This window comes from Gopherus evgoodei, chromosome 1 (genome assembly GCF_007399415.2).
Source record: "Gopherus evgoodei ecotype Sinaloan lineage chromosome 1, rGopEvg1_v1.p, whole genome shotgun sequence".
Lineage (NCBI taxonomy): Eukaryota > Metazoa > Chordata > Testudines > Testudinidae > Gopherus > Gopherus evgoodei.
In genome coordinates this window covers 265,905,692-265,933,484 of record NC_044322.1, presented here as the reverse complement: position 1 = coordinate 265,933,484, position 27,793 = coordinate 265,905,692, and the positions used below count along the sequence as shown (strand labels likewise).

Sequence of the window (27,793 nt, the reverse complement as noted above, 5' to 3'; positions counted from 1 at the left end):
GTGGTTCTTCCTATGGGTCTGTAAATACGGGATGTAGTAAGAGGAGGCCCTAAGATATAAACCTTGGTATCAGAGGCCCGGTATGACGCCTGAGGCCTGAACTAAAGTAATGGTCAAGACTTTGCTAACATAAAGCAAAGTTAAGCTGTGAGCCAGAGGCAGGCCCTGCTCACAGAAGCTGGCAAGAAAAGGGCTGATGTTGCATAAACATATATCCACATAGCGTATTGAAGCATAAACTAAGTACCAGGACACACTAATACTGAACATTCCGCACAGACAACAAGGAACAGACTGACCCATCCCAACGACAGGGGCAAAAGGGTAATATGATGGATAGAGTTGTTTTGTTCGAACCAACATGTACAAGGTGAGAGGCGGCACCTTACTACGTAGAGGGGTTGTACCTGGCTACGTGGAGAGGTTGCACCTCAATACGTCAGGAGTGATGTGTAACTTGTTTGTATCTGTGTATAAGAATGCATCTCTAGGGCGGTGTCTTTGTCCAGCCGAGGGGGCAGTGGAAAATCCCACCACTGACTGAGCTGAGTCCATTGCCAGGGGGCACATATTAGTAGTATGCCTTGTACTAGAGTAACAATCTAGTGGAACTATCATTGTGCTTCGTTTGACAATAAACCTGCCCAACGTGCCTTCGTACATTCTGGACTCTGTGGTCATTGGGGGTTTTCTCAAGATCTGCTGTGTCAGCTATCTGTGCAGAGTTGGGACAGCACACAGAGGGAACACACGCACGCAGCCGAGTGATACCAACATTGAAGAGATCAGAGCACCACACCGGTAGCATCTGACAACAAGGGAGAATCATGCATCCTGTATTTGCAATGTTCCTGAGACCAGTGCAGAGCAGTGCAGGCTTACTGCTTCTGTCAGAGATGACAGACAGCAAAAAGTGCTAGGCAGGTTTGTGGAATTTTTAAAAAGATGCAAAAATTAGGACATATGGATGAAGGAAGTTGCATATTGGCATAAGGCCATTCAGGTTATTACATTGCTCGTATGCATGACCCCCAGTTTCCAGAGATCTCTGGGCAAGTCATTTTATCTCACTACTGTACACACTGCAAAAACTTCCCAGAAGGCATTGCGCTGGACAGCAGCACATTGGGATTGCAAAGCCTGGTACACCACGCTTCGCATCGACACAAGCACTCCTGTTCAGTATGCACAGCGCTGATGCAAGCAGCAAAGTATACACACACACAAGCATCATCATAATTTGGGGGGCTTTGTGAAAATGTAATTTGTGTCAACCAAAATCTGTAGTGTTGGCATGGCCTTACGCATCTAGGAGCCTAAGTCCCATAGGCACTTTTGAAAATTGTATGTAATATTTAGTTTATGCTATTTAAGATGCCTAAACCTTGAAACACAGCACAAGATTTTTATTTTTTTTTAATACTTACAGTATCTTTAATAGTGACGTAAGGATCACATTCGTTACTCCCATACACCGTAAGACCGGCTAAGGTGTCTCCCAGGCTCACAGCATCTATGAGAATTTCAGTATATCACAATTAACAACAATTATGGGGCACGAAATATCAAACAAAAATATCAAATAGAAAACTGCACAATAGTGAACTTTTGGCAAGTGACTGGGGAGAAGGAGAATTTATATTACATATGCACTTAAATATTTCTTCTGTATGTATTTTATATATATATAAAAAAAAAAGATAGTTCAGTTAGTGGCAGCCACTTCCCTTCTCAAGCCAATAAGGTAACAAAAATATTTGGACAAAATATATCATTTATTAGTTAAAGCACAACAGTGGCTTTTTTCAGAGGAAGAGGAGAAAAGATTTTGTTTTTAAAAAGGAATAAATCAGAGGTGGCCAACCTGTGGCTCTGGAGCCACATGCAGCTCTTCAGAAGATAATATGTAGCTCCTTGTACAGGCACCAACTCCAGGGCTGAAGCTATAGGCGACAACTTTCCAATGTGCCGGGGGGTGGGGGTACTCACTGCACAACCCCCAGCTCTGCCACAGGCCCTGCCCCCACTCCATCCCTTCCCAGCTCCCCCCCTTCCCCAGTCTCCTCCACGCCAGGAAACAGCTGATTGAGAGGTGCAGGGAGGGAGGAGTTGGTGCTGATCATCAGGGCTGCCAGTAGGTGGGAGGTGCTGGGAGCAGGGGGGTGAGATGAGATGATGGGGGGGGTCTGCTGACGTATTACTGTGGCTCTTTGGCAATGTACACTGGTAAATTCTGACTCCTTCTCAGGCTCAGGTTGGCCACCCCTGAATAAATGGAGTTGTGATCACTGAATATATGAGAAAACACAACTCTTTTTTACCGTGCTTGTGATAGAGCTATCAGACTAGAAACTCTAGCATCTGTAATTAAGCCTTCCTTTCAATACAATATAATTAAGCCTTCCTTTCAATACAAGAGCAGCACATTGTTTCAAAAACTTAAGAATGAACTAGATAGAAGTACAGGTTCCAAATCTAAACAACAGAAACTCCCTAGTAAACTTGCATTGTTGGAAGAAACACACTCAAAGACACTGCAGCTGTTCTGTACCGGAACTGCAGTAAGGGGAGCTGCTGTTCAAAATCAAGGTATGTCTACATAGCCTGCAGCAGCCAGCTTCTCAGCCTGGTCAACAGACATGGGGTAGTGGGGTTCACACTAGCACTCTAAAAATAGTTGTATAGAGAGTGCTCTGAAGTTGTGGCTTGGGCTCTGAAACCCACCCCACTCCCTAGGCATCAGAGCCCGAGCTCCAGCCAGAGCCACAATTTCAAAGCACTGTCTACACAGCTACTTTTAAAACAATAGCATGAGCCTTGCCAGACTGAGTCTGTTGACCCAGGTTGGGAGGCTTGCTGCCATGGGCTGCGTAGACATATCTTAAGAGAGCTACAGTCTTACCAACACAGCTCTCTGCCTTGTTCCCTTCCCTCAGGGAAAGGGCCAATAGCTCCAGCTACTCCATTCCTTAGCCCCATTCAGTTTACTCTGAACTTGTATTTGAATCTAGGCAAGTGAGCCTTTCAAACCTCAAATTTAAAGACACTTGTTGAGGAAACCTGTAAAGCTACATGACTGTCTCATGATAAGTGCATTAACCTAACCTAACCTAAAAGAGAAACACATGGTTCTTCATTTACACTGCACTTTTGATAGGAGAAAGATTGATATTACCTGTATTCTCCTCTTCATCATATTTATCCAAACCATATTCTGCCAGCTCATCATTATTCAGCTTTTCAGTGTCTTCTTCCTGGTCCTCATCTTCTTGAGGAGGCTCAACTGTCTCACCACTAGCAACATCCATGATGTCTTCTGCTGCCTGTCCATGTTCTTCTTCATCACTCCCATCTGCTTCTTCTCTGTATAAGAAAAAAACACTCACTGAGTTATTGGTGTGAGTGGGTTAAAAGTTTGGGACATTTTCACTAAATTGCTAGTGGGACTGGTAATGAGGCATTGGAATATTAACTTACTTGCTCACAGGATTTCAACTATTGCTTCTATGCCAATGACTCTGAAATCTATTTTTCCACTTGTTCCCTGTCTCTTCTTAGCCAGACCTGCATTTCAGCCTACCAATATTTTCTCTAGAATGCCTTCCTGGCAGAATACAACCATTTTAAATGGCTAAAGCTGAGTGCCCCAACCCCTCTTCATTTACCCTTTCCAATACTGTGACACCACTATCATCCTCCGTCTTACACACAGGGGTGCTGGATCTTTGATTCCTCCTCTTTCTTCTCCACACAACCCTAGACCAGTGGTTCTCAAACTTCTTTTTTTCGCGGATCACTTGGTCTGCTGAGACCCTCAGGAAATTTTCATTTAATGATCTTTCCAAATGCTGTTTGTAATGTTACTTTGTAATGCGCTTTGGATAAAAGCACTATATAAAAAACCCTTAATAATTAACTTTTTTTGTTCTAGAAATAAAAGCACACAACTCATATTTTAATATCAGCAGTCTTACTTTTCTAATGTGATGGATGTGCCCTCTCTCCCCTACCGCAGCAGCCCTCAAGCTGGGGCTGGGAAGGGGTGTGTGTGTGTGTCTCTGTCTCCCTCTCTCCCCCACCATGGTAGCTCCCGAGCTGGGGCTGGGAAGGGGTGTGTGTGTGTGTCTCCATCTCCCTCTCTCCCCCACCATGGTAGCTCCTGAACTGGGGCTGGGAAGGAGGGGATTCTCTCCCCCATTACAGCAACCACAGGGCTGAAGCTGGGGAGCAGGGCCTGTGCAGCTCCACTAATTAGGTGGGTGGCCCTCCATTCTCTCAGTGCGGCCACCCAGGTGTGCACCGTAGAGAGACCTATCCATGGATCACCTGAATGGAGCTCATGGACCACAGTCTGAGAACCTCTGCCCTAGACTATATCCAAATCTTGCTCTTTCTTCCATCACATTTGAAGATCTGATCTTCCTTCTATATCCCATAAGCTGAAATTCTCATTTATGCCTTCATTATCATCTGTTTTCTTTACAGTAACCTCTCCGATATCCCCAACACCAAAATCATCCCCTCATTCATCTACCCAAAAATGCAGCTGCTAAAAATGTCTTCCTACCTGATGTGACAACCCCCACCCGCTCTTTGAAAGACTCCAGTGGCTCCAACAATTCTTTTTGCTTCCTTCCAAAAGAAGCACGTGCTTCATTAGTTAAGTATCTGTAGCAGATTTACCTGCTTCACACCACATCCGCTACAGGAAAAAAAACCTATCCCAAATACCCTAAACTTTCACAAAGCTTCCTTTCCTGAGGCAATGATTCAGATTCTGCCAACATATAAAATATAGAAGCCTGAACAGCAGCAGGTTGAGCAATGTAACAATTCTTGAATTTTTATTTTTAATCCATCACTTTGCAGGAGGACACCCAACTGCTAACACTGGAGAGAACTCCACATGAGACTGCTCCCAAGTGGGCATATTTGCTACGCCTGCATTCAGAACTCCCACTGACATCAATGCACAAAGATCAAGGGTAGAACACAATCTTGTGTCTATAAGAGAATTATATCTAACGCAAAGGTCTTTCAGTTTTGAAAGAGCTTGCTGAAGAGCTATTTTTGTCACTTGTTTTATAAAACAACACTTGCCCTTCATAAGACATTTAACCCATAAGAAGAGTAAAAATTGGTAGCAGGATCATTAAATATTCTAAATTTAAATCTGACTTGTGATCTTTGTACAGAAATAAAACGACTGGAGTACTAATGAATGCTACAAAGTACAAGATGGTATGAAGAGGTCATAACATTTTTTGTTGTTAGATGTGATTCTCTAAGCTTCCACACTGAATTAACAAAATGCATAATTACGAACAAAGGGCTTCTCAAACCTTGCACTGCATATTTTTCAAATGGGAATGGGGGAAAGAATCCATAAGAAAAGGCTGTATGGAGTTTACAGTTATATGTGCAAAGCAATTGGTAATAGCAGTAGAATTATAAAGTCAATGATCAGAGGGGTAGCCGTGTTAGTCTGGATCTGTAAAAGCAGCAAAGAATCCTGTGGCACCTTATAGACTAACAGACGTTTTGGAGCATGAGCTTTCGTGGGTGAATACCCACTTCGTCAGTAAAAAGGCAACCATTAAAGGTTAAGCTTCTAAAAAAAAAAAAAAAACCAAAAATTCAGAAATAACATTTGCGATTTTTAGGGACAGCCATTAGAACTTACCATACCAAAATACTAAGTAATTGCTTAATATTTTGAAAGCTCTCTTTGTAAAGAAAAGAGTAGACTTTTAAACAATGAAAGCTGAGATCAGGTTATCGAGTTATGAGATCAGCTGACAATATTCACCTGAATGCACATGGAATTCAGGGTGCTCAGGCCCCGACACTGCAATCAGATCTGTCCTGGCCGATCACTGCACCTTGCAGAGCCCCATTGGGATTGGGGACCAGATCATTTCTAACAAATAAACACTGTTATCTTCCACCTAGGTAAAATGATTCTTGAGCTATTTCTCAGTGAATATATATATAGATATTCTTTATTTAACAAACTTTTTTTCAGGTCTGCAGTATTGGCAATTCCAAACATTAAGACAGCCAAAAATTACGAGATGGATTTAAAAATCATGTCATTAAAAAAAAAGGATGAGATTCTTTGTATTTGTCTTCTGTTTGAGCCTTTATGGGGGTCACATTTTCAAGCTTTGCTCCACAATCAGCAGGGCTAGAAACTCACTTTTTTAACATGAAAGTTGAGAGACTTGTGTTATTGGGAGAGCTGACAACACTCCTTACCAGTGAACAAGTACAGATGAGTAATCTCACTTCCCAGTGTCATAACTCACACAACACACAGCCTGCTCAAGGCCATGCCTATACTACACAGTCAAACTGGGTGACTGACACCCAGATCTCACCCATGTATGTCTGGGGGGAGCACATCCTGCTGCTGTTGTGCTGAGATACTCTGGGATTCTTTCCCAATGAACTATGGGACAATGTGTTTGTTGCTCAAGGAGACTTATGGGCTGGTGCTGGAAGGCTGTCAGAACTCAATGGGTTTTGCCTGAGTACTCACTGCCAGCGGGCAGGGTCGAGCCCCAACCACTTAGGGCAGCCCCTGGGCGCCAGTCCCTTTTCCCCAACCAGCCCGGAGTAAAGCACCCCTAGGCCAGGGGGGTTTCATTGTGGACGGCAGCGGGCCCGTGCGGCTGCGCAGCGAAACGTATCCCGGGCACCCTGATCCGCCACTGCCTGGTAGGGCAGGCCCTGCCCCGGAGCACATGGAGGAATCTGCGTGTTCGGAGGCGGACACTCACCGCAGCGTCTCCGCGGCCTCCCCGATGAGCCGCTTCAACTCCTCCGCGCTGAGCCGCACCTAGAAGAGGAAACGCGCTGAGATCGAGCGGCCGGGGAGCGCCGGCCCCGCTCCCCCCTTCCCCCTTCCCGGCCGGCCCCGCTCCCGTCCAGCTGCCCCCCTCAGCCCCGCGCACGGCGGTGACGGACCGTGGCCCTGCCCCAGGGGGCCCCGCGCGGGAGGGGGGAGGAGTGAAGAGGCGCGTTCCCCGGCTCAGGGGTTCTCACCTTGTCGGGCGTTTCCCGGGCAACCCCCCTGCGCACCCAGGCGGCGCAAGTCACCGGGCAGCTCATGGCTCTGGCTCCAACTCCGGCTCCAGCCCCAGCACGTGCGCACAACTCTGACACGCGCCTACTACCGCCGCCCCACAAACTGTCGCGTTCCTGATGACGTAACCTTATACAGACACCTCCTCGGCAGGAAGAGGGCGAGAAGGCCTGCGTGACGTCATCACTAAGCGCCGGGAGGGGACTAGAGACCCCGCTCCAGTACGAGGAGGAGCGAACTCAGCCACTGGCAGGGAGCGATTTGGGCGGGGCCAGAGGGAAGGGAAAGGGCGGGGCTGGGAGTAAGTAGGCGGGGCCAAGGGGTGAGCCAGGGACCAGCGTGGGGGCGGGACCAAGGGGTTGGGAAGTGGCAGGGGGGAGGAGCCGGGGCTGTGGGAGTAGCGGGAGCTGCATTTGTTCTCTTTACTGCTGGGGGCCGGGGTCTTGCTGCTAGTGGAGAGCACCAGGCTGAGAGCTGTGTGGGGCTGGCTCTTGGCACTGTGGCCTTTGGGCTGGAGCAGTAGCAGTTAACTAGAACAGACACTCCCTGGGTTACGCAGGACCCAACTTACGCGAATTTGCACTTAGGGGAAAAGTTCCATAAACCAGAAATAGGATTTTTCAAGTTGCAGAAATTTTTGCATAACATATGGATTTATATTTCTGACTTACACAAAATTAGAGTTATGAAAGGCTTTCGGGAACAGAACAATTGTGTAAGTTGGGGGGGTGTCTGTATTCAGGGGCTTGCTAGTTCATTTCCCCGGGGAGGAGAAATGCATGATACAAGCACAATCCTATTTACAAAGCATGTACACAAAGTCCTGTTTCTCTGAATGCAGTAGAAGCAAGCTGCAGCAGGCAGTTTCCTTGCTCACAGTTTCCAAGACTTTTCCAGCCAGTCCTGTACACCTAGGAGTTCTGTTCCTCTGCTTCTTAAGGGCCACACACAGAGCTGTGTTTCTCCCAGTCTGCTTCTCATAACACAGCTTGCCAAACTACCGCCAAGCTTCAGGATTTGTGATCAGGGAACCCACACGTGGTTTTGCTTCTGATCAGGCTTTGCCATATGGTCCTATTGCTTTTGGTAGTAGCTTCTATCATCTCCAGCTATGTCACACACTTAATTGCACCTTCTATTTACCCTGTAAGAAGGGTGCTTAAAACAGGTTTCAGCTCTAACCAGGTCTGCTATTCTCTATAGATCAAAACCCCACTTGATGATATTAGCATCTTCCACCATAACAGGCTGCTGCATCCAGCTCCTCCTGGCATCTCAGCTCAGCCCATTCCAGGCTACTAGCAAAAAGGCAGTTTCTAAAATCATCTCCCTCACTAGTCACTGTGACCAGATCACTCACCTCTTCAAATCCCTTACCTTCTGCACTGAACTACAGCTCCCCATTCATACCCTGCAGGGAAGTTCATCACTTTGGCCTCCTTATGTCTTTGGACTTCTCACACTTTTGTTCTGGAGCTTTTCAACACCAATCCACCAAAATTGGGGAATAAACAAATAAACATGAAAAACAAAAACCACCATCTAGCATTGCTTTAAAATAAAAAGATCAGCTTATGTATCACTGTATGTGTCTGGACTATACTGCCTACGTCTGATCTAGGTTATAAACTGCTTTGGAAGGTACCATGTTATCTTCTCTCTTTGAACATCACGAAGTACATTACACTATGGTCAGTAAATAATGAAGGTGTCTTCCTCTCTAAAAATCCTTCCACAGGAACAGAAATTAACACACTGAATCTGTACAGTGGCCTGTATCAGATGCTTCAGAGGATGGTGCAGGAGATAAAACTCCATAATTGTATAACTAGCTCAAAGGAATTTTTTTCCTTCCCCACTCCTGAATGCTGGTATTTTACACACCATATCTAACTAAATCCTCATAGGATGGGGAAATGTCCTTTGTAACAAGTAGGATTATGGTCTGCTTTTTAACAGGCAGAAATCATTGCTATTTGCATCACTTAAACTTTTGTTTCAGAGGTTAAATGGGAACTACAAGTATCGGAAAATGTTTAAATGAGGTTAAGGTAAGGAATAGTTCACATAATAAAACAAGTGTTTGACAGCAAAATTTAAACTTGGCAGACAGCATGACTACAGTACTTTAGCCACATGTCAAGCAGACAGTGCTGTGGGGCATTTTCCATTTTGTATTATGCGCCTTCTGTGGTGCTGGAGTGAGAAGGAAGTACATTAATATCTATCAAAATACAGTACTTTGTAATGAGCTTCTGGCATCTCCCATGCCTTGTTTGCTGCATCCATTTGTTGTGTCTCATCTTGTATTTGTAAAGTACTAGCACAATGAGGCCCCAAGCCTAACTGGGGCCGCTGGGGTAATTGCAATGTAACATGTAATTTCCATCCTGGTGTTCTGCTGTACTTTATATTACTAGTCACTTTACTGAACCTCCTCCCTCCCTGCTGCAAAAAGTATTTCTCCCCTATGCCACTTGGTCACGTGATGCTCTTCTGCTGAGACACAGGAAAGCTCTATGTAAACACAGAGCCTCCAGGACATCATTTAATCCCCACATGATGGGGAGAGGGTAGTGGGATGTGGGACTGAGCCAGGAAGAAGAATGGTGTTGGGTGGTTGTCTGAGGGCAGCACAACTGCCTGAGGGGTGTCCTATACTCATCAAAGCAATTGTAGGGCCTAACTCTGGCTGCTCTTCACTATGGAAGCTGATAGGATCAGGGTTTGGCTCAGTAGCGGTTATCTCCATCACTTTTGTGTATTGTTCAATACTAGTTCCTTTAAATGTTCAGTATTTCAGGAATAGACTCCAGTTCTTTGATGCATAGAACATTATCATTTATGCAGTTACCCCTGGCACTTTACAGTAGGGCTCGGACACAGCCAGTACAGTCCATACTCATACACCACACCAACACTTCTCGGAAGTTACTATCTTGTTCTCTTAGCTTTCATTAAAAAATAAAGTAAGCCTTGTCTACGTGGGAAAGTTTTACCAGTACTGTCATACCAGTATAATTATACCAGCATAAGTCCTTAAGGTAACACTGTTAGTCCTGGTCTATACTACAGAATTAGGTCAATATAAGGCAGCTGACATCAACCTAACTCTGTAAGTGTCTATGCTAAAAGGAAGCTCCTACTGATGTATCTCACTCACTACACCAACTTCATAACTTCTGCGAGAGGTGTAGTGCTTAAGTCGATGCAGTTCGGTCGATGCAGTGTCAGTGTAAACACTGTTGCTTATATTGACTGTGGTTGCCTTTCAGAAGCTGTCCCACAGTGCTCCCCACTGACAAATCGGTAGTGTGGACATGCAAAAGTAATGTAATTACTGCAGTGGCTGTAAGTTGATGCAACGTAGGTCGATTTAATTTTGTAGTGTAGACTTGCCCTTATTCTGGTATATGGCTTTTTGCAGTTTAGCCTAAACCCTTTCTCCATAACCTAAACTGGAAAAGGGCACTCAGAATGGAATAAGAGTGACTACACTAGGGGCAAGTCTACACTTAAAATGCTGCATTGGTGTGCTGCTGTACAGCTTAATGAAGATGCTTTATGCTATCCCAGGGGAAGGGATAGCTCAGTGGCTTGAGCATTAGCCTGCTAAACCCAGGGTTGTGAGTTCAATCCTTGAGAAGGCCATTTAGGGAACTGGGGTTTTAAAAAAAAACTGTATAGGGATTTGTCCTGCTTTGAAAAGGGGGTTGGACTAGATGATCTCTAGAGGTCCCTTCCAACCCTGATATTCTAGGTTGACAGAAGGCTCAAAGAGCTGAACAATTTGATGTCTCACTGTGGCACCAGGCAGTGGGTGGTGTGCATGTGAGTATACATGGCACTATCTCTCAGTCACAAAGGAGCCAATTCCAAGGTGCTTAGCAGAGCCCATAGGCACATTCAAGTACCTCTAAGGGGGGAATTAGCTCCTGGAGCCTAACAGCACACACACGTGCTCATCTTTTAAATATCTGCACAGTCTACTGTGAGCAGCATCTCATTGGGATGATTCACACATGCAGATCTTATTTTGCAGACAGAGCATGAAAAAGTCCTACCACCTTTTTGACTTCACTCAGCTCTATAAAAAACAAAATGCAGATGAAGGGAACAGTCCTGCCATCACATATCCATATGGCTATTGTTGAAATCAAGGAAGTTTTAAGCAAGAATATATGGGCAGTATCTGACTCTAAATCTCCCAAATCATACAAGATCTGAAACAGTTAAAAGTTGTATAAAATCAATAATAAAATCCACCTGCTGATTCAAAAAACCTGAAATCAAAGGTTTTTTAACACCTGCTTTGATTTCCAAGGCAATGCTCTCATCCTTTTTAATATCTCTTCCCAAAGCATACTTCTTTTGTGACACCTATTAGTATTTAACTGCCACCTAGTTTACACACTTGCTACAGCAGGGGTAGGCAACCTATGGCACACTGCCGAAGGCAGCATGTGAGCTGATTTTCAGTGGCACTCATACTGTCCGGGCCCTGGCCACCAGTCCGGGGTGCTCTGCATTTTAATTTAATTTTAAATGAAGCTTCTTAAACATTTTAAGAACTTTATTTACTTTACATACAACAAGAGTTTAGTTATATATTACAGACTTATAGAAAGAGACCTTCTAAAAAGGTTAAAATGTATTACCGGCACGCGAGACCTTAAATTAGAGTGAATAAATGAAGACTCGGCACACCACTTCTGAAAGGTTGTTGATCCCTGTGCTACAGCATTATATGGTAACTCCAACTACTGATCACCCAGGTCTTTATGTATCCAAATTGTCTAGTTATGCCCAGATCCTACAAAGACGTATTATGCACATGCTGAGTTTTAAGCATGAGTAGTCTCACTGAAGTCAAATTGAATGTGCAGAATCAGGGCTGCAGACTGAACGCTTCTTGGAGCAGGTACCATGTCTTTTCCATGTTCTGTACAATGACAATTATAAGTGCTGAACTAAAAACCGTCAAAATTTCCAGCTGTAAAATCCATAGAATCATAAGATTCCTGGGACTCTGTTACTGGGAGAATCTCAACATTATTGGTGTTTGAATTATACAGAGAAATAACTGAACTGGAGAAGGAAAAACAAAAAAACACTCAACACCATTTCCTAAGCTAGAAAAACTCAAATTTTTATTTAACAGGGATGGTTCATAAACACAGTCAAAAGAGCTCCACCTGCTGTTTAGGAGTATTCATTGCAATCTGATAAACCTTTGAAGGGAGCGGTATAAAATACGATTAGAATATGAATCTGCTATATTTATTAATAACTTTGCCTCTCAAATACGGAACTGTCAGCTATTATTTAAAGTCTACAATTGTTATAATTTAAATCAAACCTTTGAAGTAACAAATGTACAAAAAAGGCAGTCAATGTATTAACTTTAAACATTTTAAATCAATAGAATACATTTCCCAGAAGTAAACATAGAGCAAACAGCTATTTATGGTGTTTACAAGCCACCTAAAAGTTATAAACATCAAGTACCAAATGACTAGAAGGTTGCTGTAGCTCTCATAAAGCCATATTAATATTTCACTTTCAACAGGTCCCTAAACTGAAAAATGTGCTGCATGAAAAGCTGAAAATAAAGCATTTACTATCCAAAGATAAGAGAAAACTGGATTTTTTTTAGAGCCTCATCCAGGAAAGCATTTAAGCAGATGCTTAACTTTAAGCATGTGAGCGGTCTCACTGAGGTTAAGGGGCCTACTCATGTGTTTTAAGCGAAGCACATGCTTTTCTGGATTGGGGCTTTAGTTCCATTTTTTAAAAAGGAGCTAACAGCATGATCGTTTCAAAGATGAAGTCAAGCATTGTTATAGCGAGCTTAAAAAAGTATAGGCCTGTCAATTGGCATGAATAAATAAGTTTGTAACTGGCATTAAAATGAATGTGATTTGCATGCCTGCTTGTTTAGTGAAAGCTGGTGATATTTTTGCTGCACTGAAAATGGCCCATTCGTAGTCGTGCTCACACCTAAATATGAAAGCCCATGTTACATACACTCAAAAATAATATGACAAATTTACTATCAATAAAAACATATTTTAATGCCAACAACTAATAAAAGTTCATATTCCAATGTTGCTCACAACAGCAATATACAATTTGCACAAAACATGGCTGTCCAACAAGAATATTTTGCAGGCTATTATATATATATATATATATATTTTTTTTGTTTGTTCCCTTAAAGAATTATATGCCAGAGTTCATGCAAAGAAATTCAAAGCAGTAATACAACATGAGCAATCAGTTGGTCTTTTTACAAATTATCAAACCCATTCAATATAGAGATGTTAGGAAATAAGTATAGACACAGTTTGGTTGTGGTCCTTTGTGTGTTACATTAAATCTTGGGCTCCTTCTTACCACATCAGGTCCCTATTAAAGACTGGTTCAAATAGGATTTTGAGTATTCTCCACCCATGTGGACCATCAGAAACTCAATAACTTCCCTTCTACTTTACATGACTGTGAAGGAGGCACTTATTCACTGGCCACGAGTGTGGGCAAGCAATCTTCTCCAAAGCCAACCTCTGTCCTGATCCATAGTCTTAACCACATTTGTAGTGGGTGGCGATCACTCCATCCCTCCTATTTTTGAATGGCCCCAAGGATGACATGCTTGGCCTCCAGCAACCTTTAGAGTTGGAAACCCAAGACTAGAGAACCTGGAGCTCCTAAACAGCAGTGCACAGCACTGCCACCTAAGTAACCAGATATGTACAGTGAACGACATGTATTCTCTGGTTTTAAATTTACATATAATATACACTAAAAGCTATCCTATCAAGGTGCAAGTTTACTATTCTCTGGTGTGTTCCCATGAAGTTTGATTTTGTTTTTTGTTTTGTTTTGTTTGGCCTTCACACGAAGTTACCAACAGCATTTACACAAGAATGGTCTGCCTGTCTGATAAATATAGTTCATTATGTGGCCCCAATCATGCAGTCCCTACAAAGGAAAAAACCTGTTGACTTCACTGGGAGTTTTGCTTACATACTGGACTGCACCCAGCGAGCTAAATTCATCTCTCCTATAACTCCTTTGACTTCAGTTCATTTACAACCAGGGTGAATTGGCAGGATATTTTTTTTTCCAGGAAGTAATCAGTCTTACTGAACTGAATTGGGACTTGTGTTCACACATCAGTAAATTTGTACAGTCCATGGGCTAAATCTTGCTCTCCATAATTTTGATGGGACTACTTCTGTTTGGGCAAGTTAGCAAGGTTTGGAGATGTGGGCAAGTATTTAAACTCCTTTGGCATTATTTCATACTTGCTGGACTCAGGTGCTAGCTCAAAGAGAGTTTTAAAAAAAGGTGAAATGTAATTATAGTAAATATTACATATTAACCCTACCAGCTAAACGGATGTTCATGGAATGTCACTCTCCTGAAATTAGAATTGCCATTGTTTTCTCAGGCAGGTCCAATTCATAAAAATGCTTCACACCCACACTTGAGCCTGATTCTGCAGCCTGTAAGTGTGTGATGCTTCCAGCAAAATCACTGGACATTTGAAGGGCCTGAATCACCAGAACACTTAAGTACATGAGTAATCCCATCTCTGTTAAGAGTTTTGCTGAAGTATGTGCTTAACTTTATTTTAAACACGTGCTTAAATACCATTGAAACCAATAGATCTTAAGCACATGCTTAAGTATTTTGCTGGAAAGGGATGCTTAAAGTCACACACATTAAGCACGTGTAATTAAGCACCTTTGCTGAATTAGGGCCAATATGTACAAGGACGATAGGATTGGGCCTTCAAGGCATATTCTCCCTTCAGTTCTTATGGGAGCCTCTCATTGATACCAACCACAGTTATGCATATTGGAAGAGTATATCTTTTAGCACAGTGTTTCTCAACAACAAGTCCATGGGCCGGTGCCGGTCGCTGGGATCTCCCTGACACAGTTTAAGAAGGCAGCAAGCTGGTCCCTGGTATCAAAAAGGCTAAGACACACTGCTTTAGCACACTTGTAAATATTATAGGCCTGATTCAACTCCCACTGAAGTTAATGGAAGATTCCCATTGCTGTGAGTGCGAGTTAGCTCAGGCCCTAAAATAAGTGTACCTTTTGCACTACTGCAGTTAAATTTCTCTCTAAACCCAGCTTCCCCCATTTCTTAACTTGGTTATACCAATTCATTCAGAAGCTTTGCACACATAGTCTCAAACTAAAAGTAAATTATTTGACAGTTGAAAAGAAAATCTGGCTAACCAGATTAAAGAAAAAAAATCCTTGCTGGTTTCAAATGCTGGTTTGTATTTGTACAATGTTAACACTGGATTTACAAAATGATATTTGGCAAGGCATCAATCCTAATCTCACTAGAGATTTTAAAAGATTTAACATCAGAGATTGGGGGTTAAAATATTCCAAGGTGCACTCAGTGAACAGGTTTTCAGAAATTTTCCTAAGACATTTTAGCATTTATAATGTGCTAAGGATCTCATTACATGATTGAACATTTAAAGATCCAGCAGACTGAATACATTAGGCGGAAAGAAAGCCCTTCTTTTTAAACTTAAAAAAAAAAAAGGAAACAAGGAAATGAAATAAAAATATGTTAAAGAAGAATTTAGGTTGTGAGAAAAGCTGCTACATTTAAAATTAAGGCTGGTATCTCATATTAAATACAGTGTGAGTTAAAAGTGGATTATTCTCCTTAACTTTTAATTTCCTGGGTGTAGACAGCTTGCTCCATAACATTAACATCTGAATAGTTTTGATATTAGGGAAGATTTTTCAAAAGTGCTTAAGTCCAAATGACTTTCAATAAGATGTAGACTCCTAAGTCTCTTTGGAAAAAGGACCTTCAGCTCCTAAATCACCTTTTCAAAAACTGTACCCATTGAGCTAAACTATTGCTTAATCTTTTAAATCATCCATAATTCCCCAATTTTCTGTGCAGTGGCTTTTACTATTATGCAGTTTGTACAAGCTTAAATGGACAATGAGAAGGGCAAACAAATGTTCCAGATATATTGTTCATTTTAAAATAACTAGAACACTTATATAAACCCAAAAGCCAGTACTTAAATGATGGTTGCTTAAAGTAGGACATCACCTCCTTGTGCTCAGGATAGTATTATCTGGTTGTGCGATTTTTGTTTCCCAATAAAGAAACCTTTTCCATAGAAACCTCATTGAGAGATGGCATATGACAGCTTCCTGTGCTAGATACAGAAATAATACTAATACTGATAAAAGTTCCAACAAGTAATCAAACCATCATTAGTTTTACAAGATGAAAACGAAAAACTGTCTTTTCTCTGCAGGAAGCATTTGCTGCAGATTTTGTAATCTGAAGTCTTCATGCTACAGTTCTGTTTTATTCTCTGAAAGAATTTTTTCCATCATGGCTTTCTCTCTGGTTTTCATTTTTCCCTAATAACTTGATAAATATAACCTTTACTGAAATCTGAAAGAGGTAACTGATAGACTTGGACAAAGATGAAGGAAGCAAGCAAGCGTGTCTCATTTACAGTGTTAGCTCTTCTGTGTCACTAAAGCATTGGTTTTGGGATTCATTCTTCTCTGAAGTAAACATAAAAACACACCAGGTCTTCAGAGATGGAGATGGGGAGGTATATTTCCCTACTTAAGCACATAGACGCTGCTACCCAATTACATATATGCATTTTACTTTTCTGCTTAAGTTCAAGATGATCTACACTTCAGAGTCACATGTAGCAGATTCATGGCAAATTGCTTAACGTCTGAATAAGAGCTAAAAAATGGGGCCCTATCTACTGGACTTCAAAGGATGTTGCACCAAGCCTTTTGGTTTGTTTAATGAATGGCCCCACACTAAACTCTGAATTGATTTTTTTTTCTAGAATGCCCATTTCCCCCTCATCTAAATTACAAATTACTTTCAATGATCTTATATCAAACATTAAAAAATGCTCACCTATGTGCAAAGGTAAGCCCTTTGGGGCAAGTGGCGCTGGAGGTTTAGCTATTCAGTTCACTAATGCATATTGCTGAACCCTTAGCTTCAGGGAAGGCTGACTGACATTAACAAGAGATCTCATTACAGACATGATTTCACATCTCATAAGATACACAGTAAATTTATTTACTGTCCATCTCTCTCTCTCTCTCTCTCTCACTCACTCACACACACAAATAAAAAATCCAAAACATTCCACGTGTAAAAAACAGAAGAAGCAGAACATGAACTGTTCAGATACAGAATATCTGATTTTATAAAGCATCTTTTGTCCCAGAGGGTCTTAAAATGCTTTATAGATTAAAAATCTTGCTCTGAGTAGACTCATTCTGTGCAGGTGGTATTACAAGGGGAAGGCTTGCAGATGAGCTGGACTGAAGGATAGTATAGTAGCCATCTCATTAGTGCAAAGAGGCTGAGGGAACTCTTTTCAGAACACCATAATGCTGCTCTAAAATGACAGGATCCAGCCCTCTCTATTGCGTGATGCAGGAAACACTATAGAGGGGTGCATGGGTCCTGACCACATCACCTCGGGGCCGTAAAGTACCAGGAGACACATTAGCCAGGCCCTCCACACCGTGCTGAAAAGAGCACTAGGAAAATATCATACTTCGCTGTGTAGTTGCACCCATGCAAGGTAGGGTGGGAGTTTGACTTATTTATCATATGCATAATTCTCTCTCACACAAATTTCTTCATCTACCACTGACATACAAGCAAATGCTAGGGTGAAAGGCAGGTGCTTACAACAGCACACTGCAACGGTACACAGACATTTAGGACAGGAAGTGAATAACATACTTACTTGCAATACACAAGAGGAATTTTGGTAGGCACAATATAATTACTAAATTGAAGTCTGGCCAAGACCCTGAGGTTGACAGTTCTAACCTACTCTTGTGTAATGTGCCATCAGTTCTTTAATGACTACAAGGGGTCAGGACCTCAGCTTTATGACTCATCTGAAAGATGTCACCACCCATAGCACTGTGCTCCCAAGCACCAGGCTAGTGCATTGGTCCAGCGACTCAGAGGGGAAAAGCCACTTTCTGACCCACCAACACTGTCTTCTGAAGCACATGTTTTATTGGAGGTCTGGCCAGCCTTGACCCTACTTAGCTTAGGCTCTCTGATAAGATGAATTATTTTACTTTTATGTAGCACCATTCATTCTGAAGACTCTCAGGTGTTTCATGATTTAGAGACCTGCAGCATACTGAAATCCAGCTACCACATGGGCACAGGGCAGCATCCAACTGGCAATTAAGGATAATGGGGCAAATCCCTACATGAAAGATGTACTAGAGATAGAGCAAGTGAAGTCCTCTGTTTAGCAGCAGAAGAAATACCACAACGTCAGTGACACTTTAAGCTTACCACAGCCCATCCTATGCGTCTCAGTCCTAACCTAGAGGAGCCAGTTCTCAGGGTATGGCTACATTCGCAGCTGTACAGCGCTAGGAGTTAAACCTGTCTTCGTACAGCGGAGCAGGGAAAGCGCAGCAGTCTGTCCACACTGACAGCTGCCAGCGCACTGTCGTGGCCACATTTGCAGCATCTGCAGCAGCATTGGGAGCAGTGCATTATGGGCAGCTATCCCAGCGTTCAAGTGGCTGCAACGTGCTTTTCAAATGGGGGTGGGTGGGGTGGAGTGTGACAGGGAACGTGGGGGAGAGAGAGAGTGGATTTTTGGAGCCGACACTGTGTCAGCTCCCTGCTTTGCAAGTTCCGACCCCCTCCCCGACCCCCTCTCACTCACTGAAAGCAAACAGCTTTTTCTCCTCACAGACCAGATAAGCAGCCGCTCCTTGAAACGGCCCCTTCCCCCCCCACACACACACCGCCTCTCTTCTCAAGCAAACACTAGCTGTGGGCGTTCCAAAGGGAGCCCCCATGCCTCTGCTCATTCACAGCAAACAGGAGCGGTGTTTGTTTTTTTGATAAGCAGCTCCAGGAGCCCGGAGTTCACAACAAAACAAAGAGCGGAACCTTCACTTAAAAGGATTATGGGAAGCTTCCGAGGTCAGTCATGGCGTACTAAGGTTATTCCCTTGTTACACTGGCGCCCCAGCGCAGCAGCAGCAGCGCTATACTTTTTATTCCTCTCGGGGACGTGGAGTACAAGCAGTGCTGTAGCCATGGAGATACAGCACCGTATGTGTCTTGCCAGTGTCGACGGGGAGTGAGTTACAGCGCTGTTGGTGGCTTTATTGCGCTGTAACTCTCAAGTGTAGCCAAGGCCTCAGGGTGAGACAGAAGAGAAGTCTCCCTTTCCCACCCAGTCTTTGATTTTTTTTGCTGACGCTGCCAAAGAAAGTTACACTTACTGTGGTGGATTTCTGTGCTGCTGACATCAGTCTACATCAACATTTCAATGAGTAACCCAGAGATATAAGGCTCTATATCCCATTACCAATGCCCTGGACTGCTATTAATGTATGCCCTGAAGTCACTGCTACATAAGCAGTGTTATCATCCTGTTAAGACACCAATTGCCTAACTGAATTATACCTTGCTTTTACTTCCCACAGAGAAAAATTATGCTTGTGGATACATGCCTGCAATGCCTGATGACCTTAGTGGGAGCTGTATGTACCTGAGGGTAGAATTTGGCCTACTTGATAAAAAATCTGGAGCATTAAATTTTATATTTAGAGAAATTAACATTAAGCTGCTGGGTGAGATTGTTTTTATTATGTAGATCGCTACGAATATGGAAGAAAGGGTTTCAATGAGTGAGGAAGCACACCAAACTATAATATAAGCACCCCCAAGAGTTCCGATTGCATTTATCAGGTTCTTGCTTCTCTAGCATTGCAACATTCACAGAAAGTAAGTCGCCAGTAGCTAAATGTTCGAGACATCTTATATGGCATATCATATGCAGAAACAATTGTCTGATAATTCATTGTTAGGCTGACATGCTGTGTCTCTGAGACATTAATGGTAGTTTAGACAATTTTGTAATTTGTTGCAGATACTGGATAGGCTTTAAAATGATCAAGCATATGGGAGGATTTACAGATCAGAACAATAAAACAGTTTCCTATCATGTTGATAACTAATGCAAAGACTGTGTTTTCTGAGCATTCCAAAAGCTATAAACAGGAAATAGCACCGGACATAAATACTCTAACAAAAGACCAACAAGTTACCATGCACTGTCAAATTAAAGCTCCTAAAAATCTGTGAACCGGGCACAGTTTCAAAAAGTATGCTAGAAAAGAAATACATGTAATTTTGCCACTGAAAAGGTAGCGCCTTTCTCCTGCTCTTTACTGAGGTCTTCCCTGTGTTTTAAAGCAACCGATTCATGAAAGGTATCATCAAGTACAAGATGTCCAGAAAACTATGGCACTTAACAGATCTCTCTTGCTAACAGTATGCTGCAAAATAAATTGAGCCCTGACACTGAACATCTCCATTGCAGATAACCTATACATTCTGAGGATACAGTAAGAAATTATTCTATAGTACATATTTAATAATAATTTAAAAAAGTCTAACTTAGTCACAATCTCTGGCCAGTAGCGAAATATTGACATGTTACTAGAGTAAAGGCTGATATTAACTCTTCCATGTAACAAATGGAAATCAGCATCTTCCAACAAGTCTCTGTGGGAATCATCTCACTACCATTTGCACCAAGAAAGAAAAGTAAATGTGCTAATTTCACAAATGGAGTTTGACAAGCAGTCTTGGCAAAACAAAGCACAAACATAACATTTCACAGGTACAATTACATGCAAATGCATGTTGAGTTTGTTATTGTTTTTAACCCCAAATCACAATTAGCATGCAGATTTTTATTCCCCAACTACCGTGTTAGATATTGTCTTGATAATATACCTCTTTGGGTAACCATAACCGTTTAGGCAAGATTATACCACCTTAGGAAAGAATATAAGCAAAACCTGCTCATATGTATACAGTATTTACACAGCGGTGCCTTTAAAAAACAAACATGTTACATAGATTCACAAACACAACTCTGTCAAAAATGAATTTTTAAGCTTAAGAAATAGATTTTAAACTACAAGGCCACCCCATTTGTTATGAACAATTTAAAAAAGTTCCCACCCCTAAAAATTTGCCAGTATATTTCCTCATTTATAACAGTCTTACCAACTCTCTAACACAGTTGACCCTTATGAAACAGCAACTAACAAATCTTACGTTTCTTAAATGCACAATAGAATGGACTCTGGAATAGGTACAGTACAGTTCTTAAATATATAACATGATGGAGCAAATAACCTTAAATAACCCATTTGTCAGTTTAAGTGGTCCATGGTCTCTTTGTTCAGGCAGAGGCTTCTGCTGTTCATTGGTGAGTTCTGGTTTTTTGTTGGCATTAGCTCCAAGACCACACTTTTGCATTCAGAATTGAACAGAACAGTAATTCACAGAATAGTGCTACATCCTTGTTTCTCAAAAACGGGTAGGAGCCATATGTACAGCGTTCTCTCATCTAAGTGAGGCTGCAGCCTAAAAGCAGCACCTTTGGCCAACAAAATATATATATATATATTCCAATGTGAAGTAGAATTTTGTATGTTCATTTAAGCAACTGCAACAGGAGCCTGAATTCGCAGTGTCTTTTCTGAGTGCGATCTCCTTCCTGAACTTTATACAACGGAGCCCTTTGAAGACGACAAATGAATTGACTGAATCCGTGTCGCCAACGTCCTCTGTAAGTCTTGTAGTACATTCTGACCAGACGTGTCTCCATTCTTGTCATACAACAGCTGTTTGAAAGCTTCATTTTCAATGAGGACCATCATATTTTTAGAAAGTAGCCTTCACAATAGGAGGATAGTTCTGTGACTCCGAGAAACTACAAAAAGTGGGGATTAAAGAAAGGTAACCACTCTGATAGGTATGGGTCAATAAATACTGTTCATGAGAAGTAAAGATTACAAACTGCACACAAACTATACAAGCTACGTTTTTCAGATGGGAACATTGACACCCACATATGTGTGTGTGTCAAGTGATGTGTCACGTTGTTTGCTTCAAATGACAAATTCCAGACTTAAGACTACGTCAACAAATGAAGGTCACCTTGGAGGCAAAATTCCAAGGATGAAATTCAGGCCCCATACAAATCAATGGGATTTTTGTCATGGATCTCATTAGGGCCAGGATTTGGCCCCATAGTTTCCACCACCAAACCCAGTAGATTTGGGGAGATCTACTAGAGGCCAGGTCTATCAACACTGTCTCCCAACATTCCTATCACGCATGATACACCTGACCAGCATCACCATCAGAAATAACTGCATTAAGACATGCACTCTTGGCTGGGGTGAAATAACTCCAGTTGGAAAATGGCTGCTACGTGTACAGCATATGAAGTATGTTGTTTTTGGGACCACTACATTCCTTTACACTCAATGTATCCCATCTTGTTTGCACGTAAGCAAGCGTTAAGTGATCCACTAGAGCACAGGAAGTAGCAGTTGTCTCATAAGAAGTAGGATCAGGCCATTTGCTCACTGAGATCATGCAAGTAGTAGCCCTGAACATTCCAGTCAAGGACCAGGCCCTGAGTGTGTTCTGCAAAGTATACAGAAAAGTGTTCCATGGATCCACCAGCCTGGGCAAACTCCTGGTGTGTCTGAGCTCTGAGAACAAATGGAAAGCTTTGGTCTTGCTAGTGGGTGGAGGCCTATGCAACCCAGAACAGTAGCTGGCTTTTCCTATCTTTAGCCTTGAGATCTTTACTCTGTTTGCAGAGTCTAGAAAGTAGAGTCCATAGTACAGGCCCACCACTATATTAACATAATCTGTGGATGACACAAATGTTGACTACAAAAAATGGGACAGTTCAGGGCAGGTTAGGAGCTTTCTAAAGGAGAGCATTATTTTGGATTTGGAAGGTCTGATGCTCAGCTGGTGTAAACTGAAGTAGCTCCATTGAAGTCAGGGAGCTGTGTTAATTTACACCATCTGAGGATCTGGATCACAGACTGGATTAATTTTCTTTGGTGGATTTATATTGTTCTCTTAAGATTTCACTCCATTCTTCTTTACTCCTCCTTCCATTTTCTTTACTCATTATTTCAATATGCAGGTACATTGAAGTGAGGAAATAATATATTTTTCTTTTCTTTCTTATTATTCATCTGATCCCCAGCCGCATGTTGGGGAAGTGCTGAGTATTATTATGTGTACTCTCAAAACTCCTATTGACCTCACTAGAAGTTTGGGGTCTGCATGGAAAGCATGACTGGTACCTTGTAGAAACTAATCAACCAGTGTCACCAATGCAATTTGCCAAATCACATGGCTTTTCTCTGAGAGAATACACAGGAAAGAGAACCTTGAGTAAAAATGAAAACTTGAAAGCTATGCTAATCAAATAACCATTTCTTCCTAGGGCCCTTTACAATTACAGGAATGGAAAGTCCTCAGCAACCATCTAAATCAACTGAATATTCAGAATATAATACTATCCCATGCCCAGGGGCGGCTCCAGGCACCAGCACACCAAGCGCACGCCTGGGGCGGCAAGATGCGGGGGTCGGCCTGCTGGTCGCCATGAAGGCAGCAGTCAGGCTGTCTTTGGCGGCATGCCTGTGGGAGGTCTGCCGGTCCCGTGGCTTCGGCGGCAATTTGGCAGCGGGTACACCGAAGGCGCGGGACCGGCGAACCTCCCGCAGGCACACCACCAAAGGCGCGGGACCGGCGGACCTCCTGCAGGCACGCCACCAAAAGCTGCCTGACTGCTGTGCTTGGGGGCGGCAAAATACATAGAGCCGCCCCTGCCCCTGCCACAGAGTTAACTAATGCACTGTGATACGGGGACACTGTACGCCAGCAGAAGACAAGAAATGGAGGCTGCTTGTAAAACCTGCATTCTGAGTAGGATGAGAAGAATTGAATAGAATGAAATGTGAACAATTTAACAATTTACAGATCATCAAGTCTGAAGTGAAGTGTCTTGGTCTCACAAGTCTGCCACGTAGATACACCTTCCACTGCCAGAATTCAGTGACAGCTCCATGCGTTGAGCACTTGCTGGATCTGGCCCACAGAAGTGAACTAGGGCCCAGATTCAGCATGTGCCTAACCTTGCCTTCAATGGGGTCACTCACATGCTTAAGTGCACTGCTGAATTGGGGCCCAGAGAGAAAAAAAAAATCCAGTGTAGCTTATCTCACTTTAGAAGAAAAGACCCAAGAGCTGAAAACAAAACTGAAATGATTCTTTTTATCTAGGATTAAAAACCCCTGCTAAATCCAGAAGTTGTCTCACAAGCTGGGAAATAAATCAGGTGCCTTTCAAAGTGGAGGATGCTTCTGTTCCATCATTTGTTTCCATCATAAAAGAGAGGCCTCTAGATACACTTTATATATAATTCATTTTCAGGAATGAAATATTTTCCTATTTCAAAAGCTGATGGCATACCTATGCACACCAATGCATAGCAGTATATATAGGGACTAGCTGATTGCGAAAAATGAAGATTTGATCAGCAGGAGTTGGGAATGGCCTGTGGATCACCTCAAATGAGTGCTGATCAAATCCCCAGGTCACACTACACCATTAGATTTGTTGTATGTGCCACATCTTACAGAAAAATAATTTTAGGAATGCTTGTGACATATTTTTATTGGGACTATTTTTGTATCCCTCCACCTGCCAAGCCTTAGTTAATGTGAGTTCCACTATAAAATACACAAAAGGAGAGGAAAAAATAAATGACCTAAAGTTGTTTTTCTAAGTCTAAAAATGTCATGCTTTAACGTCCTATAATTCAGGACCACTGGGAGGACTATGGAATACTGGATTCCATTGGGAAGCTGGGCATTTCCCCTCTCCAATGGTATAAAAGTCTCATTACTATCCCTGCAGGGTTGTAAGACATTAGACTTTGACAATGTGCCATTTTTAGATACAGAAAAGCTGTCAGCTACTAAGGCTGAGTATCACTCATCCTGAACCTCCAGTGAGGGTAAGTTCAGTGAGAATATACCCATTTGCCAGAGGAAGGAAGGCAAGTTTACTTCTTTTTAAAGGCAACTGTTTGAAATGGCTTAGGGCAGAGGTGGCCAACCTGCGACTCCGGACCCACATGCAACTCTTCAGAAGTTAATATGCGGCTCCTTGTATAGGCACCAACTCCAGGGCTGGAGCTACAGGGGCCAACTTTCCAATGTGCCGGGGGGTGCTCACTGCTCAACTCTTGGCTCTGCCACAAGCCCTGCCCCCACTCCACTCCTTCCCAGTCCCTCCCCTGCTGTGCCCTCGCTCCTTCCTCTCCCCCACCCAGAGCCTCCTACACACCACAAAACAGCTGATTGGGAGGTGCAGGGGAGGTGCTGATCGGCAGGGCTGCCGGTGGCTGGGAGGTGCTGGGAGCGGAGGCAGGGAGCTGACGTGGGGGCTGCTGACGTATCACTGTGGCTCTTTGGCAATGTACATTGATAAATTCTGGCTCCTTCTCAGGCTCAGGTTGGCCACCCATGGCTTAGGAGTATGGAATATTACAATACGTCCCAGAGAGATGGCCTATTGGGACAGATGATGAGGTCATAGATTTGTGACAAATTGCACAAGCATGTGATACATATGAACTTCACACACTCGGGGTGTAGACAGACATGCATGCACACACATACAGTTGTTTTACCTTGGCATGATTATAAATATCCACACAATTTTCTGTGTTTATACTTTTTGCACAGATGATCTCACAGTGTCGTTGCAAAGCTTCAAGCTGGAAAAATTTAGCAGCAGAGAGAAGCTAAACAGTAGACAAAAAAAAGTGTTAGAAGTGCTGAACAGAACAGTATTAAACAGTATCATTTCCTTGCTATTTTATTACATTTATACACAGACTTATAGTTAAGTTTAATTTAATTTATCAGTCATTTAACTGCCATAATAAGAAAGTTCTTTTGCTGATTTTACCCTTTTCAGTGCTCAAAGGGAAATAACATAACTCAAACTATGATGAGCAGTTGTTGGTAAGTGATGAGTGGAAAACAGAACATTCAGATCCAGATGCTGCCATGTTTGGGGTGCGGGGACAGAAGTGTATAAGTTCCCCTGATCTCTGGGCACTATCGAGGAAGCAGCATAACCATGAGAGCATATAGCCCTTCCAAAAATGTGACTCTGAATGGAAGAATCTGCACAGCTACACGTTAGAAACAAATAACCAGGGTTCAACCCTGCTTTTTGCAATAGCACAAACAGAAGTTATGGGCTTGATGAAGGAATTAGAGGGTGAAAACATATGGCAGGTGTTATGCAGGTGGTCAGATTAGACAATTGGAATAGTCCCTTCTGGTCTTAAAATCTACAAAGCCAAGTAGGTTGAAACCTCTTATCTCAGCTGGTGGAAGAGGGTAGTGCAGGCAGAGCTTCACTCAATCCCTCTTCTAGCTGGTGGGAGACAACAAGCTTCCCACAGAAGTCCACAAGAGTTTTGCCACTGACTTTTATGGGGTCAGGATTTCACCTGCTGCCTCTTTTCCTTGCTGTCTGGTTGGTGAAAGAGCTCTGCTCCACTTTTTCTCCTTCCAAATGTGATCCCATTGTCTTTCCTCTCTTGCTTAGAAGGTAAGCAGGGGTTCTTCAGCACTACGCAGTTTGCTTTTATCAATACACATATACCAGGTTGAGCTGGGAGCTCTATCTATCTTTAGGAATTTATTTACATAGCACTTATCACTGGGAATACCCAACCAAGTGCTGCTCAGTGGAACCCAACAGTGCCCTCACACTGCAAACCAGGGCTGTTAGGAAAAAAACTGTTAGAAAGTTGTTCTGGCCCTGTCCATCCACTCACCTCCAGCTCTATTCTAATCCCCTAAATAAATCCCAGATCTGGAAAATCTGCAATGCTGATGTGACAGCAGCCAGCTGGCCCCAATTATGAATTGCAGCAAAGATTTCAGTATTTCCTGTGCTTCTTGTTACCACATTTATAATAAAGCAAGTTGCTAAATATAACTTTAGAAAACTAGGCCCGTATCCGGGCTCCAGCTGCCACCGTGGCTCAAGGAGTCAGACCTGTGGTCCACAAGGGCTCTTAAACCACAGGAAACAAAGGGAATCCTGAGGGATTAGGAGCCTTCTCTTAGGCAGCTGCATAGTCTTTACAAGGCTGCTCAATCCCCTCCTTTTGTCCAACACAGCTGCCATATTTGACAGTCAAGCCCATGGGAATGCCCTCAGAGGGGGCCATGTGCCGGACTTGGGACACCCATAAAAGGCCAAATAGCCCTTTCTCTATAAGAGGCCAAATAGCCCTTTCTCTTTCCCCATCCAGTCAACTGTTGGGGTGTTACCTAGTTGATTAAGTGTATAGATCTAGATCTGTAAAGCTGTTGTCCCATCTAGCTTGAGAAGACTTTTCGCAGGAAGGATTAGGGTTTATAGGCCTCTTTGCAAAGTTGTGGGAATGAATTTGAAAAATAAGAGCTGGTTTTAGTAAGAGTAAGGAAGTTAATGCAAGTGAGCTTAGTTAAAACGACACCACCGAACTGGAGAGGACTAATTCCAGTTTTGTCTACTTATACAAATACTCCCCCCTCTAAAACTTCCTCAGTAGGATTATTATAAGGGTTACGATACCCACCAAAATAGACTCTTATTGGCCAATCATACTCAATTGCTGCCAGTTTCTGGTAGCGCTATCTCTGTCAAAAACTCACCCTTGCTTGGGGGTCTCACACTGCACATATTGGCAGATTC

At 42.7% G+C, this 27,793-nt stretch overlaps 2 protein-coding genes across 4 annotated transcripts in view; both read right to left on the bottom strand.

Moving 5' to 3' along the window:
* Positions 1 to 7,242, bottom strand: part of PWP1 (PWP1 homolog, endonuclein) — a 39,406-nt gene extending 32,164 nt beyond the window's left edge. Inside the window, exons 1-4 of one of the 3 annotated variants that reach the window (XM_030545147.1) lie at positions 7,048 to 7,242; positions 6,783 to 6,841; positions 3,176 to 3,363; positions 1,428 to 1,513 (exon numbers count right to left, since the gene is read on the bottom strand). In XM_030545147.1, the coding sequence (XP_030401007.1) occupies positions 1,428 to 1,513; positions 3,176 to 3,363; positions 6,783 to 6,841; positions 7,048 to 7,113 (399 nt within the window). In that variant the 5' untranslated portion in view covers positions 7,114 to 7,242. Of the gene's footprint in view, positions 1 to 1,427; positions 1,514 to 3,175; positions 3,364 to 5,809; positions 5,913 to 6,782; positions 6,842 to 7,047 lie in introns of those variants that run through there. The other 2 variants (XM_030545152.1, XM_030545160.1) reach the window with 2 other exon arrangements.
* An 11,804-nt stretch (positions 7,243 to 19,046) lies between these two features.
* The window catches only part of BTBD11 (BTB domain containing 11), a 331,313-nt gene continuing 322,566 nt past the window's right edge, over positions 19,047 to 27,793 (bottom strand). The window contains 3 exon segments of the mRNA XM_030545135.1: positions 19,047 to 21,875; positions 21,878 to 21,920; positions 25,722 to 25,835. Coding sequence (XP_030400995.1) covers positions 21,712 to 21,875; positions 21,878 to 21,920; positions 25,722 to 25,835 — 321 coding nt within the window. The 3' untranslated portion in view covers positions 19,047 to 21,711.